The sequence below is a fragment of the Nannospalax galili genome, unplaced genomic scaffold, assembly GCF_000622305.1.
Source record: "Nannospalax galili isolate Female #2095 unplaced genomic scaffold, S.galili_v1.0 scaffold213, whole genome shotgun sequence".
In the NCBI taxonomy this organism is placed as follows: Eukaryota; Metazoa; Chordata; class Mammalia; order Rodentia; family Spalacidae; genus Nannospalax; species Nannospalax galili.
Genome location: NW_008335195.1, coordinates 2,498,451 through 2,514,431, shown reverse-complemented (window position 1 = coordinate 2,514,431; position 15,981 = coordinate 2,498,451). Strand labels below are relative to the sequence as shown.

General features: G+C 42.9%; 1 protein-coding gene and 1 non-coding gene across 2 annotated transcripts in view; one reads left to right on the top strand and one right to left on the bottom strand.

Annotated features, from left to right (window-relative positions):
- The first annotated feature begins 1,214 nt into the window (after window positions 1-1,214).
- The window catches only part of Dmxl2 (Dmx like 2), a 180,376-nt gene continuing 165,609 nt past the window's right edge, over window positions 1,215-15,981 (top strand). Inside the window, exon 1 of the mRNA XM_029561949.1 lies at window positions 1,215-1,693. Within this exon, the coding sequence (XP_029417809.1) occupies window positions 1,607-1,693 (87 nt within the window). The 5' untranslated portion in view covers window positions 1,215-1,606. The remainder of the gene's footprint in view (window positions 1,694-15,981) is intronic.
- LOC115069747 lies at window positions 14,990-15,095 on the bottom strand. The gene has a single exon (XR_003848983.1). It is a non-coding gene; the product is annotated as a small nucleolar RNA SNORA11 (small nucleolar RNA).

Here is a 15,981-nt window from a genome sequence, read left to right as displayed (position 1 = left end):
AGGAAGATCTTTGTGAGTTCGAGGCCAGCCTGGTCTACATAGTGAGTTCCAGGGCAGCTGGGGCTACAAGAAGGCCCTGTCTCAAAAAAGACCAAAAAAAAAAAAAAAAAAGAAGAAGAAGCTCTATAGATTTCTGCTCAGAAGCAGCTGATAGCCTCTACATCGTGAAGACCGAAGTCCGAGCTTCTCAGTGGACACTCCATGTCTGGCAGACTGTGGACAAAGACCTACTAAGATGCCTATCATCTCCTTTCCGCACCTGCCTTCAACCTTAAACTTTGTGCCTCTAGCTCCCATTAACTTTTCTTTTTTCTTCTTCTTCTTTTTTTTTTAATGGTCTTTCTAGTTGTTCAGCTTGTCAACATCTGACACAGCGTTTATATCGGGTTACGTCTCCATAGCACTTGTGGCTTAGTCCACAGGTTTCTTTTGTGGCTCTTGGATTTTTGTTATGTGTGATAGCACTATTTTTTTTTTTTTTTTTTTTTTTGGTCTTTTTGAGACAGGGTCTCCCTATAGTCCCAGCTGGCCTGGAACTCGCTATGTAGACCAGGCTGGCTTCGAATTTGGAGATATGCCTGCTTCTGCCTCCCGAGTGCTGGGATTAAATGCGTGTGCTGGCATCTGTCTTTTTAAATTTAATCTATTTTTTCCCCCTAGGTATTCCTTTTTTTCTATGCCTCTGTGTCTTCTCCATAGCACGAGCTAAAAACACATTGTAATGAATTGATCTGGAGCAGTTTTAACCACTCAAATGCAGCAGTCTGGAAAATCAGGTGATCTGAGTCTCCATAACATCACCCACGGTGAAAAATGGGGGTCCAGAGAGAGGGACCACGGTCTCCAGGGACGCTTGCGGAAAATTCTGCGGTCGGGAGTATAGCTTCCCCCAGGGTGCACAATGTAAATAAAACATAACCTCCGCGTACTTGGAAACAGACCCAGGATCTAGGATCACGGGATCCCGGTAACCGCCCTGTCCTTCCCCTGAGGTCAGCTGCCCTGACCATCACGCGCGGTCCTCAGGGAAAGCTCAACTTCGCAGTAAAACAGGCTTGCTCCGTGGCTCCGCCCCCGGCTGGGAGGCTCCGAGGGAAACTCCGGCACTTCTGCGCGCGCAGCTAGCGCTGAGGGTCCGCGCGGCGAGGCGCGCGCAGTTGCTCTGGAGACGGTGGCGCGCGCTCCTGCACGCGCGGTGCTCGCGCTTCTGAGGGGAAAGCGAGCGCGGCTGTGCGTGGGAAGAGCTTCCCTTCCCTCCGGAGTCGCTCCCCAGCGCCTAGCGCGCGCCGGCCTCTCCTTCGGGCGCGACGTCGCGGCTCACACGCGCCCCGCTCGCGCGCTTCTCGGCACCGCCCCCGCCTAGCACGCGCCGGCCTTTCGCCCGCACTGGTGCGCCGGTGCAGCAGGCCGTGGGAGCATCCGGGCATTTCCGTAGGCGATCGGCGACCGGGCGGTGGCGGCCGGAGACTCCCATGATCAGGCGGCGGCGGCGGGAGGGCGACAGCGGAGTGCGGCGTTGATCCGGAGGACGCGCAAGGAAGTGGCCGCGGCCGAGCGCGGGGCTTGTCCCCCTCTGCGCAGTGCTCGGTGCTGCCAGGGTTCCGAGATGCATCTGCATCAGGTCCTCACTGGGGCTGTCAACCCTGGAGACAACTGCTACTCCGTGGGCAGCGTCGGGGATGTCCCCTTCACGGTAAGCGGGGCCGGGCGCCCGCGGGAGCCAGGCTGGGGCGGGCTGCCAGGGCGGGCGGGCGTCTCCCGGGAGGCTGCGAGCGGCGGGCCCACCCACGCCCCCTCCGCGCCCGGGCCTCGCGGGGTAGACGCGCCCGGCATGGCTAGAAGGTCGAGGCCGCACCGACACCTGGGTGCGGAAGGTGGTTTGCAGCCACACGAAGCCGCGGTGGCGGTTTCCACCTGCTTCGGGCGTGCGGGGGGCAGCCGCGGTCTGGGATCGCGGAGGCGATGCTGCACGTTGGTTTTCTGGGCTGGGAGCTGCCTGCCACCGTCGCGGCCTTGCAGGGTGCCGACTCAGCCCCAGGGAATAGGAACGTTCGCTGTCGCCCTGCGGGGATTTGGAATGGAAGTCTCCCTTCCCTGGTGCCCTGAGGGTTAGCTCTTACTTAGCGCGGAGTCCGGGTTTGGTAATCCTTCTAGGTAATAATCTTTGCAAGGTAATTTTTTTTTTTAAGCTGAGGCAATGAAAATTTTATGACTTTTTCTTGAGCGCGTGAGAAAAATGTATGTAAACAACATTTTGGGTGCTTAGATGGATCAGCCATGCTTCCCAACGAGATTGGATTTATCAGTCCTTTTATAAGAATAGGTTGTTAAAAGCAAGGCCTCCTAGAAATTTATAAAAAAACACCAAAACACATGGATTAACATGAGTTTTTAAAAAATTGAAATCGTACATGGTCCTTCTTAGGAATTATAGCAGTGAGACCTCTATTGAATACACACTAATATTGATAACCATTATGCATGACAAAATTGGAAATTGCATAATATGCCTTTTTAGACAGACAGAAACCTTTTAATCTGCTGTGTACTTTCCAGCAACATGTTTTTAAATCTGCAGGGGAAAAAATGCTCCAGCAAAACTGCAGAATCATTATGTAGCAGTGCGTTCTGGAACAGAATTTGTTTTTAATGTTTTGTGATTTATTAGAAATAACCCAACCAGATTGCTTTTGGGCAATATTTTTTTAAGTGTAATCAACTCAGCTTTGTTTCAGTTTCTGATGAATCCCTTAAAATATAATTGTCTGACATACTGTTCAGTCACTCTCAGTCTTGTTGTATTTGACTTAAAACATCAGTACCTGAGAGATGCCTTAGAAGGTAAAGGAGCTTGCCACCAAGCCTGAAGGACCCGAGTTCAATCCCTAGGACCCGCATGATGGAAGGGGAGAAGTGGCTCCTGCTAGTTGTCCTCTGACCTCCACACACAAGTCATGACACTCAAACACCCTCCCTTCCCCAATAGATGAAACATGTAAAAAACAAGAAAAAGTCACTGACTGCTCTTGCAGAGGATCTGGGTTCAATTCCCAGCACCCACATGATGGCTATCAACCGTCCTTAACTCCAGTTCCAGGGATCCGAAACCCTCTTCTGACCTCTGCAGCATTGCATGACACGGGTGCACTCACATACATGCAGGCAATACATTCATACACATTAAATAAAAATAATAAATATTTTTAAAAAACAAGAAACAAGTCAGTATAGACTCAAACTTGAACTTAGTGTGGAGAATGTTTTGAGGAACAGAGAAAAAAATGGTTCTCTGTTTTTTACTTGTTTAGATAAGGAGGAATCTTCGAGAATTGGAAGAGGTTTCCTCCATCAAGAAACAAATCCCGAACCTTTGATTATGGGTATCTTCCTGCTATCTAGGTGATGCTAGTTTTCTGTGTCCATCTGAAGTGAAATGTTAGCTGGGTGTGGTAGCACACCCTATATAATCCTAGTACTCTGGTGGCAGAGGCTGGTGTTCAAGGACAACCTGGGCTATATGAGATCATGTCTCAAAACAATGTAGTGTGTTCTGGTAGAGCTGGTATGGTAGAGCTGGTATGTTAAATCAGATGCTGTCTGGAAAAGCTGGGGTAAAAGGGCCTGGCATGGTGGTGCCCGCCCTTAATCCAGGCAGAGGCAGGCAGACCTCTGTGAGTTCCAGACCAGCCTGGTCTACACAGTGAGTTCCAGGTCAGCTGGGGCTATCAGGATACCCTATCTCGAAAAGACAAAACAAAAATGACAACAAAAAAACATGGAAGAATTATTAGAGCTTTGCAGGTTTGGTTATGCCTTGGCCCATCTGAGACCACATCATTGCATCATTTAAAAATTTTCCTACTTCTTTAATTCATCCTGTCACCCAATCTAGCAGATGTGTAGTGACTATCAGATTTACCCCTTTTGCATGTCCCTAGTTAGGACTTTGTTAGAGAACCTTAGGGTGTGTTAATATGAAAGCTTCCAAATGGAATTCCTTTACTCATCTCTGATCTCTTTAGTTTTTCCTCTGCATGGCTGCTAGGATAATTTTCTCCCAGAACCATTTCATCATTCCGTGCTTTAAGAACATATAAGTTATTCCTAATAGTTGCATTTGGAAATATAAATTTGTCAGACATCCTACCTCTTACTTTGTATTGGACTTTGTGTATTCCTTACTTTGGCATATCTGTGACATACAGATATTGTAGCCTACATTTAAAATAATATTTTATTTTAAATTATGTGTCTGTGTGTGCGTCTGTGCACATGAGTACATGTGTCCATGGAAGCCAGAGGAGTCAGCTCCCCTGGAGCTGAAGTTACAGACAGTTGTGAGCTGGCTGTTGTGGGTGTTGATAACCCAACTTGGGTTCTCTCAGCAAGAGCAGTGCAGGCTCTGAACCACTGAACCATCTCTCCAGCCCTATAGCCTACATTTTTATGTTTATCAGGAGAGCTCTTGCTTTTCATCTTCCCAAAATATAACTCGGAATTTACCTGATTTAGGATGGCTATCCATGACAGTTATGTCATTTTGATCCTTTTGCAAATGTAAACAAATCTATTTTGCATACCCCTCATTTTAATACCTTAATTATGAATGCAATGATCCAGTTATAATTTTGTCATGAACTAGAAATGACCTTTTGGACACTATGAAAGCAGATTTGCTTAAAAACATGCTTAACAAGGGGCTGGAGAGATGGTTCAGCAGTTAATGGTTCAACTGGCTGCTCTTATAGAGGTCCCAGGTTCGGTTCCTAGCACCTGCATGGTGGCTAATAACTGTCCATCCATAACTCCAGTTCCAGGGGCTCTGTCACCCTCTTCTGACCTCTGTGGGCATTGCATGACATGGGTGCACTTACATACATGGAGGCAATACACTTAACAGAAAATTTAAAAAAAAAAGTTAATATGCTGTTTTCAAGCACTTTAGAATCAACTAATAAATACCCTGAGTGACTGTTTATGTAGCAAAAGTGAAGTCCCTTTACATAGAGCATATCATTTGACTGTTACAATCTAATGAAAAGATTTCACATGACTAAGAGAAGCTAGGCAGGACTGGAGTGAGTCTTGTGACTGGTGGTGCATTTCCTTCTTAACAGCTTTTTCTGAACTCTGTGTGTGTGTGTGTGTGTGTGTGTGTGTGTGTGTGTGTGTCCCCTAGATATGGTTGGTATGGGAGGAAAGACTCTTGCAGCTAGTGAGTGGTTCTTGGTATACTGAGAACATTTTCAAAATTGAATAATTTACTTGGAGTCTGTAACCTGGAAATTTGAAGAATAGAATTGTTCTAAAAAGATTTTCAGTGCTAATGACATTGTAACAATTGATAAACAGTGTATCGTGTATTTCACCGCACATGGTGGGTGGCTTTGAATGACTGCTTGGTGATGTCATGATGTCCCAGACTGTGCTATGATTGTGCAGTTTGTAGTGGACAATCCCAGTGATGTATGTAGTTTTAGTAGCAATGTGTAAGCTGTGATGGTTTTCATTTGTGTTTTGGCAATTGACAACAACTTTTTGTCTTTTTTCATTCAGTTGTTATTTTTGTAACTATCATCTCTAAAAATGATATTTTTGTGTATATTTTAATTTACTTTTATGTGTATGTGTGTTTTGCCTACATGTGTGTAAGTGTACCCATGTTGTACAGTGTCTTTGGATGTTAGAAAAGGGTGTTGGAGTCCCTGAAACTGGAGTCTTAACTCCAGTTATTAGCTGCTTTGTAGGTCCTGGGAGCCAAACCTGGGTCCTCTGCAAGAGCAGCCAGTGCTTTCAGCCACTGAGCCATCTCTCCAGCCTTGTATATCATGCTTTTAAAGCACCATTTAAAAAAAAATATCATTGTTCTAGTTTCTTTCTAATTGCTGTGATTAAAACACTGACCAAAACCAACTTGAGGAGGAAAGGATTTGACTTACATCTCCCAGGTCACAGTTCATCATTAAGGGAGCCCAAGGTAGGAACTTAAGGCAGGAACCTGGAGGCAGGAGCTGAAGCACAGGCCATGGAGGAACTCTGCTTACTGGCTTGCTCCTCTGGCCTGTGTTCAACCTGCTTGCTTGCCTTTTCTTTTTCTTTTTTCTTTTTTGTCTTTTTGAGGCAGGGCTCCTGTAGCCTTAGCTAGCCTGAAACTCACTATGTAGACCTGGCTGGCCTTGAACGCACAGAGATCTGCCTCTTCTGGGATTAAAGGTATGTGCCACCACGCCCAGCTAAAACAGGACAATTTTAAAAGTCCCACAGTCCTTAAAAAAAAATTCAAGACTTTGAAAGTTCAAAGTCTCTTAAATGTCTCTCAACTGTGGGCTCCTGCAAAATAAAAAACAAGTTAAGTACTGTTTTATTTCAAAGGGAAGAATAGGGCACACTTAAGCAAAACCAAAGTCCAGCAAAGTAGCTCAAGGCTTGACATCTGGGATTCACTCACAATCCTCTGGGCTCCAAAGGGCTTGGGAAACTCCACTTCTGGGTCTACAACGTACACAGCTTGTCTGATAGGCCCAGCCCAGCTCCACTCCAGACCTGCTGCTGCCCTTGGTAGTTGTCCCACGGTCCTCGCATCTCCAATGTGCCTGGGTCTCTGCTGAAACTGATGCTGCACCTTTACCAATGTACTCTTCTGTCCTCTTGGGGTGCCAAGTCTCAGATTCTCTCCATGACCCCTTCAGTCCTGGGGGTCTTCACTGCAGCCGATCTGCACTTTCAGCAGTGGCCTTTTGTGGCCTCTGAGGACACCAGGCCTCATCTGTGCTTTATGACCCTTCATGTTTTCAATACTAGAACCATGCAGGAGACTCTTACACATTTTCAAGTCCTGCTTCCAGCTTGTGATGGAGGCTGGGACCCCCTCTAGACCATAGCTTCTATGTGCTGACCCTGAGGAAATAGTGATGCTGGTTTCTTGTTACAGCTGATTTTTCAGCCCCAGCTAATTAGTATCACTTGTCCCAGGAAAGCAAAGATTTCAGGTCAGTAGTACTGGTCTCTATCTTTTTTTTTTCTTTTGGTCTTTTTGAGACAGAGTCTCCTTGTAGCCCAAGCTGACCTGGAACTCATTATGTAGACCAGGTTGGCCTTGACTCAGAGATTCACGTGCTTTTGCACCCCAAGTGCTGGGATTAAGGGCATGCGCCACCACACCTGGCCTGCTGGTCTCTTAATCACAGCTGATTCTTCAGCTCCAGCCAACCAGAAACCCCAGATTTGAAATTCAAAATATACAAACAGTCTTGACAATCTTCACTTCCCTTTGAAGCTTCACAAGCCAGGCCTCTTCCATCTTTCAGCAGAGCTGTTCCAAGCTCTACAGCAGCAGCTCACTAAACTCTGAGCACTCAGTGGCTTTTCCATTCCAGTTTTGGGGGCTTCCACAATCCTCCCCAAAACAACTGGGTCCGGTCTGTCATAGGAATACCCCATGTCTGGCACCAGTTTTTCTCTTAGTTAGCTTCTCAATTGCTGCCACAAAACACTCTCACCAAAACCAACTTGGGGAGGAAAGGATTTATTTGGCTTACATCTCCCAGGTCACAGTTTATTACTGAGGGAGTCCAAGGTAGGGACTTAGGGTAGGAACCTGGAGGCAAGAGCTGAAGCACAGGCAGTGGAGGAATGCTGCTTACTGGCTTGCTCCCCTGGGCCTTGCTCAGCCTGCTTTCTTATACAACATAGGACCACCTACCCATGGGTGGCACTGCACACAGTGGGCTGGACCCTCCCACTTCAGTAATCAAGAAGGTGCCCTTTACCCAGGTGTGTCAAGTTGACTGCCATCCAGCACAGTGTCTAACTTTTAGGAATAGTTATTCAGAAATTAAGCCGGATTATGGGTAGTACAGTGATCCTCTACCTTGTCTGTGCTTTATTATATTTATTTTGTCTTTATTCTTTAGATAAGTGAATGATCTGAGGTTTTTATGCATTAGATACAAATTTCTCATTTGTCGTTTATTGCTTTTTTGAAAAATAGGCCTTAGGTCTTTTTCTTTTTTCTTTTTAAATTGTTGTTGTTGTTTGTTTTGGTCTTTTTGAGACAGGGTCTCCCTGTAGCGCCAGCTGACCTGGAATTCACTATGTAGACCAGGCTGGCCTCTATCTCACAGAGATCTGCCTGCCCCTGCCTCCTGAGTGCTGGCACTAAAGACAGGAGCCACCAGGCCCAGCAGGCCTTAGGATTTTTTTGTTTGTTTTTTACTTAATGTTTAAGTATTAAAATAATGGTGATACTTGATGATTATTAATATAGTATACAATTTTCATCATTTGTCCTTATGAGATCCTAAGTATTACATACATAGGGACAGTAGATGATATTTCAACCTGATATAAATTCAGTACTTTGATCCAAGTTTATAGAAATTAGTCATTTCCATTCTTAAGGAGTAATATATATGTGTGTGTGTGTGTGTGTGTGTGTGTGTGTGTGTGTGTGTGTGTAGGCAGATTAAACATGATAAACATGAGTAAAATAGGCATATGGATGAGAGTGTACATAGTTTAGAAAGATTGATGCATTGGTAGACAACTATTAGTGCTCTCCAATGGCAAGACCAACCAAAACAAAAGGTAGTGTAATACAAAGGCTGGATTATTAATCTAGTTCATATAGGACTTTTTCTTCTAAAAGCCTCAGGACTTTATTAAATAGCAAATATCCATAGAATGTTGAAAAATATAATTTGCATGTTACTCATAGCTTTTTGTTTTTGTTTTGTTGATTGGGATCTTATTGTTTAGGACAGATTAGCTTTGATTTTTTTTTTTTTTTGAGACAGGGGCTCACTGTGTAGCCCCAGCTGGCCTGGAACTCTGTGTAGACCTAGCTGTCCTTGAACTCACAGAGCTCCACCTGCCTTCGCCCCAAGTGTTGGGTATAAAGCCTTGTACCACCACACCTGAGTGTGAATTCTTAATTCCTTGTGTAGATTGTTAACTAGTCTTCCTGTTCATGATTGGATAATCCTAACAAGTATGTAGAAACTGGTGTGGGTCTGAGTAATGCTTTCCCCTTAAATGGGAGGTCAGTGACCAAATGCTTGCGTGATCTTGGCAAAATCACCTAAATATTTTTGTATTTTTTCATCTGAAAACAGAAATTTTTTTCTTGGTCTTTTTGAGACAGGGTCTACCTGTAGCCCCAGCTGGCCTGGAACTCACTGTGTAGACCAGGCTGGCCTCGAATTCACAGAGATCTGCCTGCCTCTGCCTCCCGAATGCTGGGATTAAAGGCGTGTGCCACCATGCTTGTTCTAGTTTGTTTCTCCATTGCTGTGACAAAACACTCTGACCACTACCAACTTGGGGAGGAAAGACTTTATTCAGGGTCACAGTTCATCAGGGAGCCTAAGGTAGGAACTCGGGGCAGGAACCTGGAAGCAGGCGCTAGAGCACAGGCCATAGAGGAATGCTGCTTACTGACTTGCTCCCCTGGCCCCTGCTCAGCCTGCTTTCTTATGCAACACAGACCTACCTGCCCAGGGATGCCACCACCCACAGTGGGCTGGGCCCTCCCACACCACTCAACCATCAAGAAAGTGCCCCATGGACATGGCCACAGGCCAGTCCAAAAGAGGAAATTCCTCAATTGAGGCGCCCTCAACCCAGGTGTGTCAAGTTGACACTAAAGCTATCCAGCACGATGCCTGACAGAAATTCTTCAATTAGGTGCTATGTATTTGGTGGACTTTAGACATTTCTGGGGTTCAGAAGTGAAAATGGACCAGCAACAGAAACTGGTAGTGGTGAAGTTCTAGGTCTTTGACTATTGCTCTGTCTCGTGTTTACACGATGGTGGATAGTATAATCTTGACTCGATTAAAAAACCCATTAAGGGCTGGAGGGATGGCTCAGCGGTTAAGACCACAGGCTGCTCTTGCAGACGACCAGGGCTCTATTCCCAGCACCCACATGGTGACTAAAACTGTCTGTAACTCCAGTTCCAGGTGATCTGAATCTCTCTTCTGGCTTCTGTGGGCATTGTATGACACAGGTACATTTACATACATGCAGGTAATAAACTCATACACATAAAATATAAATATGATAAATAAAATATTTAAAAAATAATAAAAATCCCATTAAGAGAATTTATGAAGCAGTGGGCCTAGTAGTGAGAGTTTTATATGGGCTCATAGCTTTACAGCTAAAAAGGAATTCCTTTCCCCCTTTTATTTAAGACTGTTTCTCTGACTGGTTTGGAACCTGCTATGTAGACCAGTCTGGCCTTGAATTTACAGAGATTTACTGGCCTCTGCCTCCTCCTGCATGCTGCAAGTCCTCCTTTTTTTTTTTTTTTTTTCTTTTTTTTTAAAACAGGGTCTGGGGCTGGAGAGATGGCTCAGAGGTTAAGAACACTGGTTGTTCTTGCAGAAGACCCGGGTTTGAATCCCAGCACCCACATGGCAGCTAACAGCTGTCCATAACTCCAGTCCCAGGGGGATCTGACAGCCTCTTCTGACCTTCGAGGGCATTGCACGACATGGGTGCACTTACCTACGTGCAGGCAATACACACACATAAAATTAAAAAAAAAGTTTAAAAAAAACAACAGGGTCTTGCCCTATTGCTTAGAACAAATCTGCCTCAGTATATAATCATCAAAAAGAGTACAGGATGTCGGTTAACAATTACAAGAACATAGTGAAAAAATATGTCATGCTTGGCTAATTTAATTCTTAATATGATAGAAAGCAAAGCATTAAAGAGGATAATAATAATATCTGCATTCAGCTTGCTAGTTTTTTGTTTGTTTGTAAAAATACGGCCTCATAACAGCCAAGCTGGGCTCAAACTGCTGCTGATGAGACTGGCTTTGAATTTATGATTCTTGTGCTTCATTTCCCAAGTCCTGGAATTACAGGTGTGTTGCTTGGAAGTTAGACATCTTAGTAGAACTTTAGGCTTTTCAATCTTTTTGAGTTTCAGAGTTCATTTATATTATGTGTTTTACCTGAAACCCTAATTCATGATGTAAACTTACAAGCTCTGTTACTAAGGAGCAGATACTACTTATAGGTTGTATGGCTCGACTTTTTTTTTCTTTCTTTTAGAGAGATACTTCATGGGCTGGAGAGATGGCTCAGCAGTTAAGAGTGTGTACTGCGCTTCCAGAGGACCTGAGTTTGTTCCCAGCAGTCACATCTAGTGGCCTATAATCACCTGTAACTACAGATGATCTGATGCCTCTGGCCTCCTCAGGCACCTGCATTGACTTCCAGATATTCCCCTCCCATACACATAATTCAAAATAAAATTAAGTCTTAAAGTTGGAGTTTATGTATATATATATATATGTGAAACCAGCTTCCTGTTCCAATTTTAAAACCTTCTTGTTCCATGAGTGCTGAGATTTTTTTTTTAATGTCTCCAATTCTAAACACTTAAAAATGTGACAGTTACCTTTTCCTTCCAGCAGAAAAAGAAGTGGTATAAAGGGGGATTTCTCAGTAGAACCTGATGCTCTTAAGTATTGAACATGGTAATTTGCCGGGGTGATTTAAAGGGCATAATAATAGTGTCTTAGATGGAGGTAGCAGAGGAGTAGGAGGTGCTGCTGCTGTTCTTCCTCCTTCTCCTCCTCTCTCTCCCCCTCCCTCTCCCCCTCCCTCCTCCTACCTTCTCCCTCTCTGCTTCCTCCTCCTCCTCTCCTTCTTGAAATAGGTGCATTTTCTTCACTTCCCCTAAATATTGATTCTTCCCAGGCATAATAACATTTAATTATACTAAATTATAGTGATGTTTTTTCTCCTATGACTTTAGGAAAAACTCAGGAAACCTGAGACCATAAAGGCATTTGGCAAGTGGGCAGAGACACATAAAAACACAGAAACCCAAACAAGCAAGCAAATTTTGGGTTACACTCATGAACAAAATACTGCCAGTTTACAGAGTTGTAATCCCAGCTACTTGGGAGCTGAGGCAAGAGGATCACAAGTTTAAGGGCATCTTGGGCTATAGAGTGAGTTCAAGGCTAGGCTGAGGGAACTTAGTGAACTTCTGTCTGAAAATAAAAAGTAAAAAGAAGGCTGACAGCTGGGCTCACTATCAAGACTAATCAAGGGCTGTGATTATAGATGTGTGCCACCATCTTTTATTAGTGTGTAACAAAATGAGGTGTATACGTACTTAAGATATGAACCTAAGGACAATAATCTTGGTGAAATGGATTTACATGAATGTTTTAATTAGGAGCTCAGCTAAAACCATTTCCTTCTTGGAACACCATTTTTTATTTGAAAGAACATTTGATAAACCAAAACTATTAAGAATTAGATAGTTAGTAGTCATTTTCTAAAAGATGAGCAAAGATGCTCCTTCAAAGATCTGCTATTATTTGCTGTGAGTGATAAAAATCAAATTACAATTTTGAAAATCTGGACTATGAACTTTATAGTTTCCCAATCAGACTTTTCTTCTGAGATCAATGATATTACAAAAGCATACAGTGTTTTGGTGGGGTGAAACAAGGTCTCACTATGTATCCCTGGCTGGTTGGCCTGAAACTCATTGTGTAGACCAGGCTGGTCCTCAATTTGGTAGTTATCCTCCTCCCTCTGTTTCCTAAATGCTGATGTTATGGGTGTGTGTCTGCATGCCTGGTCTATAAAGTGTAGTATTTTGATATTGTGTAATGTATAATGAAAAAGGTCAATATTTAGCTCTCCATAAACCAATATATCAATATAAAAATCACAAATGGGTAACAGCCATTCAAACTTTAAAAGGATGAATGGATTTCAGCACCACGATACACAGGAAAAAGTTAACCAGGATAGAACTTTTGACTTAACTAGCCCCTGGGAATCTGTGTACTGGACTGTTTCTTACTAACTGATATATTTAGTCTGAATGCCTAGGGCACTGAATCCTATCCACCACTCCGCAGAGATTATTTGTTAGAACGATGTGATTTGTTGTGAACCTTTTTTTTTTCTTCTGGGATGCTGGAATTGTGACTGGTGACACAGAGACAAAGTGCCTGTAAAACCAGGCTTCAATAACAGTCCTTGTCTCTTGAACTCATAAGTGGATTTTCCTTGGCAAAACCACCTCATTTATGCTGTGGAGGGAGTATGCTGTGTGTGACTCTGAGAAGGGAAAACCTTGGAAGTTCACATTCTCCAGGCTCTACCTATATGTTTTTACCACCTTTGATATTTATTTTAATAAATCATAACCATAGCTATAACTGATTCTGGGTCCTGTAATTCCTAGATAATCTTCAGCCGTGTAGGTCATCATCCCCAAAACAGGTTGAAAAATTCTCTGATGACTGTGGATGTGGTGATGTGTCCTTGCAATCCCAGTATTCGGGTAAATAGAAGTTCACTGATGATGTTTTCATAGTCTACATTGCAACTAAGTTTAAGATACTACTATTTGTCAGATTCAGTGCAGTATTAAGGAAGAACATCCAGAACTGGTGAGATGGCTCAGTGGTAGAGATGCTTGCTGCGAAACATAATGATCTGAAGTTGATCCTTGGGACCCATATGGTGGAAGGCAAGAACTGACTCCTAGAAGTTGCCCCCTGACCTCCATGTGGGCACTGGTGCATATGTGCGTGCACACACACAACCCTCCAAATACATAAATAAAAAGAATATCCAAAAATCATTGGAAGGAATAATTAAAATACTTCCCCATTTCCAACCAGTATATATGAGGCCTGTTTAATCAAACAACTTATCACAAATAGAATGCAAAAGTAGATATGAGAATTCAGCTGTCTTCTCTTAATCTCTGCTATTGCTTTTCTGATAGGCAAGTGTGGACTTACTTGGAGTATCTCAGATCACTATTAAGGAAAGGTCAGGTGAATGGATATAGTACAAATGGAGATGAAGAATATGTAACAACTGGCCTGATAAGATATGCTTATTGGTGCAATAGTGGCACAAATATTTTGGGATTAACCAACCATTCTTTAATTGGTTTTGTTTTTTTGAGACAGGGTCATGATATATAGCCTTTGCTGGCCTGAAACTCAGTATATAGCCCAGGTTGGCACTCTTCTTGCCTTAGCCTCCTAGTTCTGGGATTACATGTTTGTACCACAATACCTGCTTTACTTAATATTTAGAAATTTGTTACAGCTCCATCTATTTTGTTATTATTATAAAAATTGACTAGTTTTTTTTTTCAGTGTTAAAAAATTTAAGTAGCTGGGCATTGTGGCATACTTCTTTAATCCCAGTACTCAGGAGGCAGAGTCAGGAGGATCTTTTGAGTTTGAGGCCAGCCTGGTCTACATAGCGAGTTCCAGGCCAGCTGGGGCTACAGGGAAACCCTATCTCAAAAAGACCAAAAAAAAAAAATTTAAAGAATACTAAAAAAAAAAAATTATTAAAGCATTTTGTTGGGGGTTCTGGGGACTGAATCCAGCTCATGCAAAGCATGTACTCTGCCACTGAGCTATATACTACAAGCCCAAGAAAGATTTGTTTTTCTTTGTACTACTTAATCATAAAGCCATAATATTTTCTTTAATTTTTTTCTGTCCTTTTTTTCTGGCAATAGTTTTTTTTGAAATAATTTATTTCTTATTTTTTTTAAATTTTATGTGTATGCGTGTATTGCCTGCATATAGGTAAGTGCACCCATGTCGTACAATGCCCATGGAGCACAGAAGAGGCTGTTGGATCCCCTGGAACTTGAGTTATGGACAGTTTTAGCTGCCATGTGGGTGCTAGGATTCAAACCTGGGTCTTCTACAAGAACAACCAGTGTTCTTAACTGCTGAGCCATCTCTCCAGCCCCGAAAATCACAAGCATTTCTACAGAGAAACAATCAACATAATTCTACCACAATGTTGCTTTGAGTTATTTTTTCTTGTAGATATTATGTGTAAATTAACAAGAGGTAAAAATAGCAATATGCTTATTTTGATATGGGGTTATGTTTAGCAGTGATTGTTTTATTTGATTAATTAGAGTTTAATAAATTACAACTGAAAAGATTTTTCTTTTTACATGTAGGGTACTTATTCTTAGATCACACCTTTTGTGCCTGTCCTCACAGTGACCCCAAGTTCCTAATGGGTCTGTTATGAACAGGAGCCATCTTGAAGCACCCTCCTTCCTTTGAGAACATCTATATCTGGAATATTTTGTTTCTTTGACATACAACTTAGGGAAAGAGTGTAAGAATCATAGAGTTCTGAGTTTAAACACTTTCTACCTTACTTAATTTTAGGCAAATTAATAAACCAAAATCTTTATATAATAGTAATGATATCTGACCTCCGGGTTTGTTGCAAAGATTAAAGAGGAAGTGATGTAGTCTTTACTGAGAACATTGTCTGTCTGTTACTACTATCTTGTAGATGTCTATGTCATGGCACTTCACCAGTTTTTTTAAAAAAAGGTTATTTTATGCTTAAGAGTGTTTTGTCTGCATACATATAAGTACACCTGTGTCATGCAGTGCCTGGGGAGGTCAGAAGAGGGCATCGAGTTGCCTGGAACTGGAGTTATGCACTGTTGTTCGCCACCGTATGGGTGCTAGGAACCAAACCTGGTCCTCTGCAGGAGCAGCCAGTGCTCTTAACTGCTGAGCCATCTCTCCAGCTCCACTTTACCGGTTTGTGATTGGTAATACACTTAGTCATTTCTCCACTAGTCTGATGACGAGGACTATATGTTGTGGTTTTATACTCCCAGTCATTAGTCCAGGCCTGGGATAGGTCTGGGGCACCATGCACTATGCTTTCCCAACCCTCCTTCCCTGTATTTTAAGACAGTCTTGCTGTGTAGCCCAGACTGCTTCAGACTTTGATCTCCCTGCCTTAACTTCCTTGAGTCAGAGAATATAGACATGTGCAGCCATTCTGTTTGTTAAATATGTGATGCATGTTTACCACTGTGTGAACAGATTTTTTATTTTGATTTTTGCTACTCACCTAAAAGACAAATATTTCTTGTATGTTAAAAATATTTATTTATTTATTTATTTATTTATTT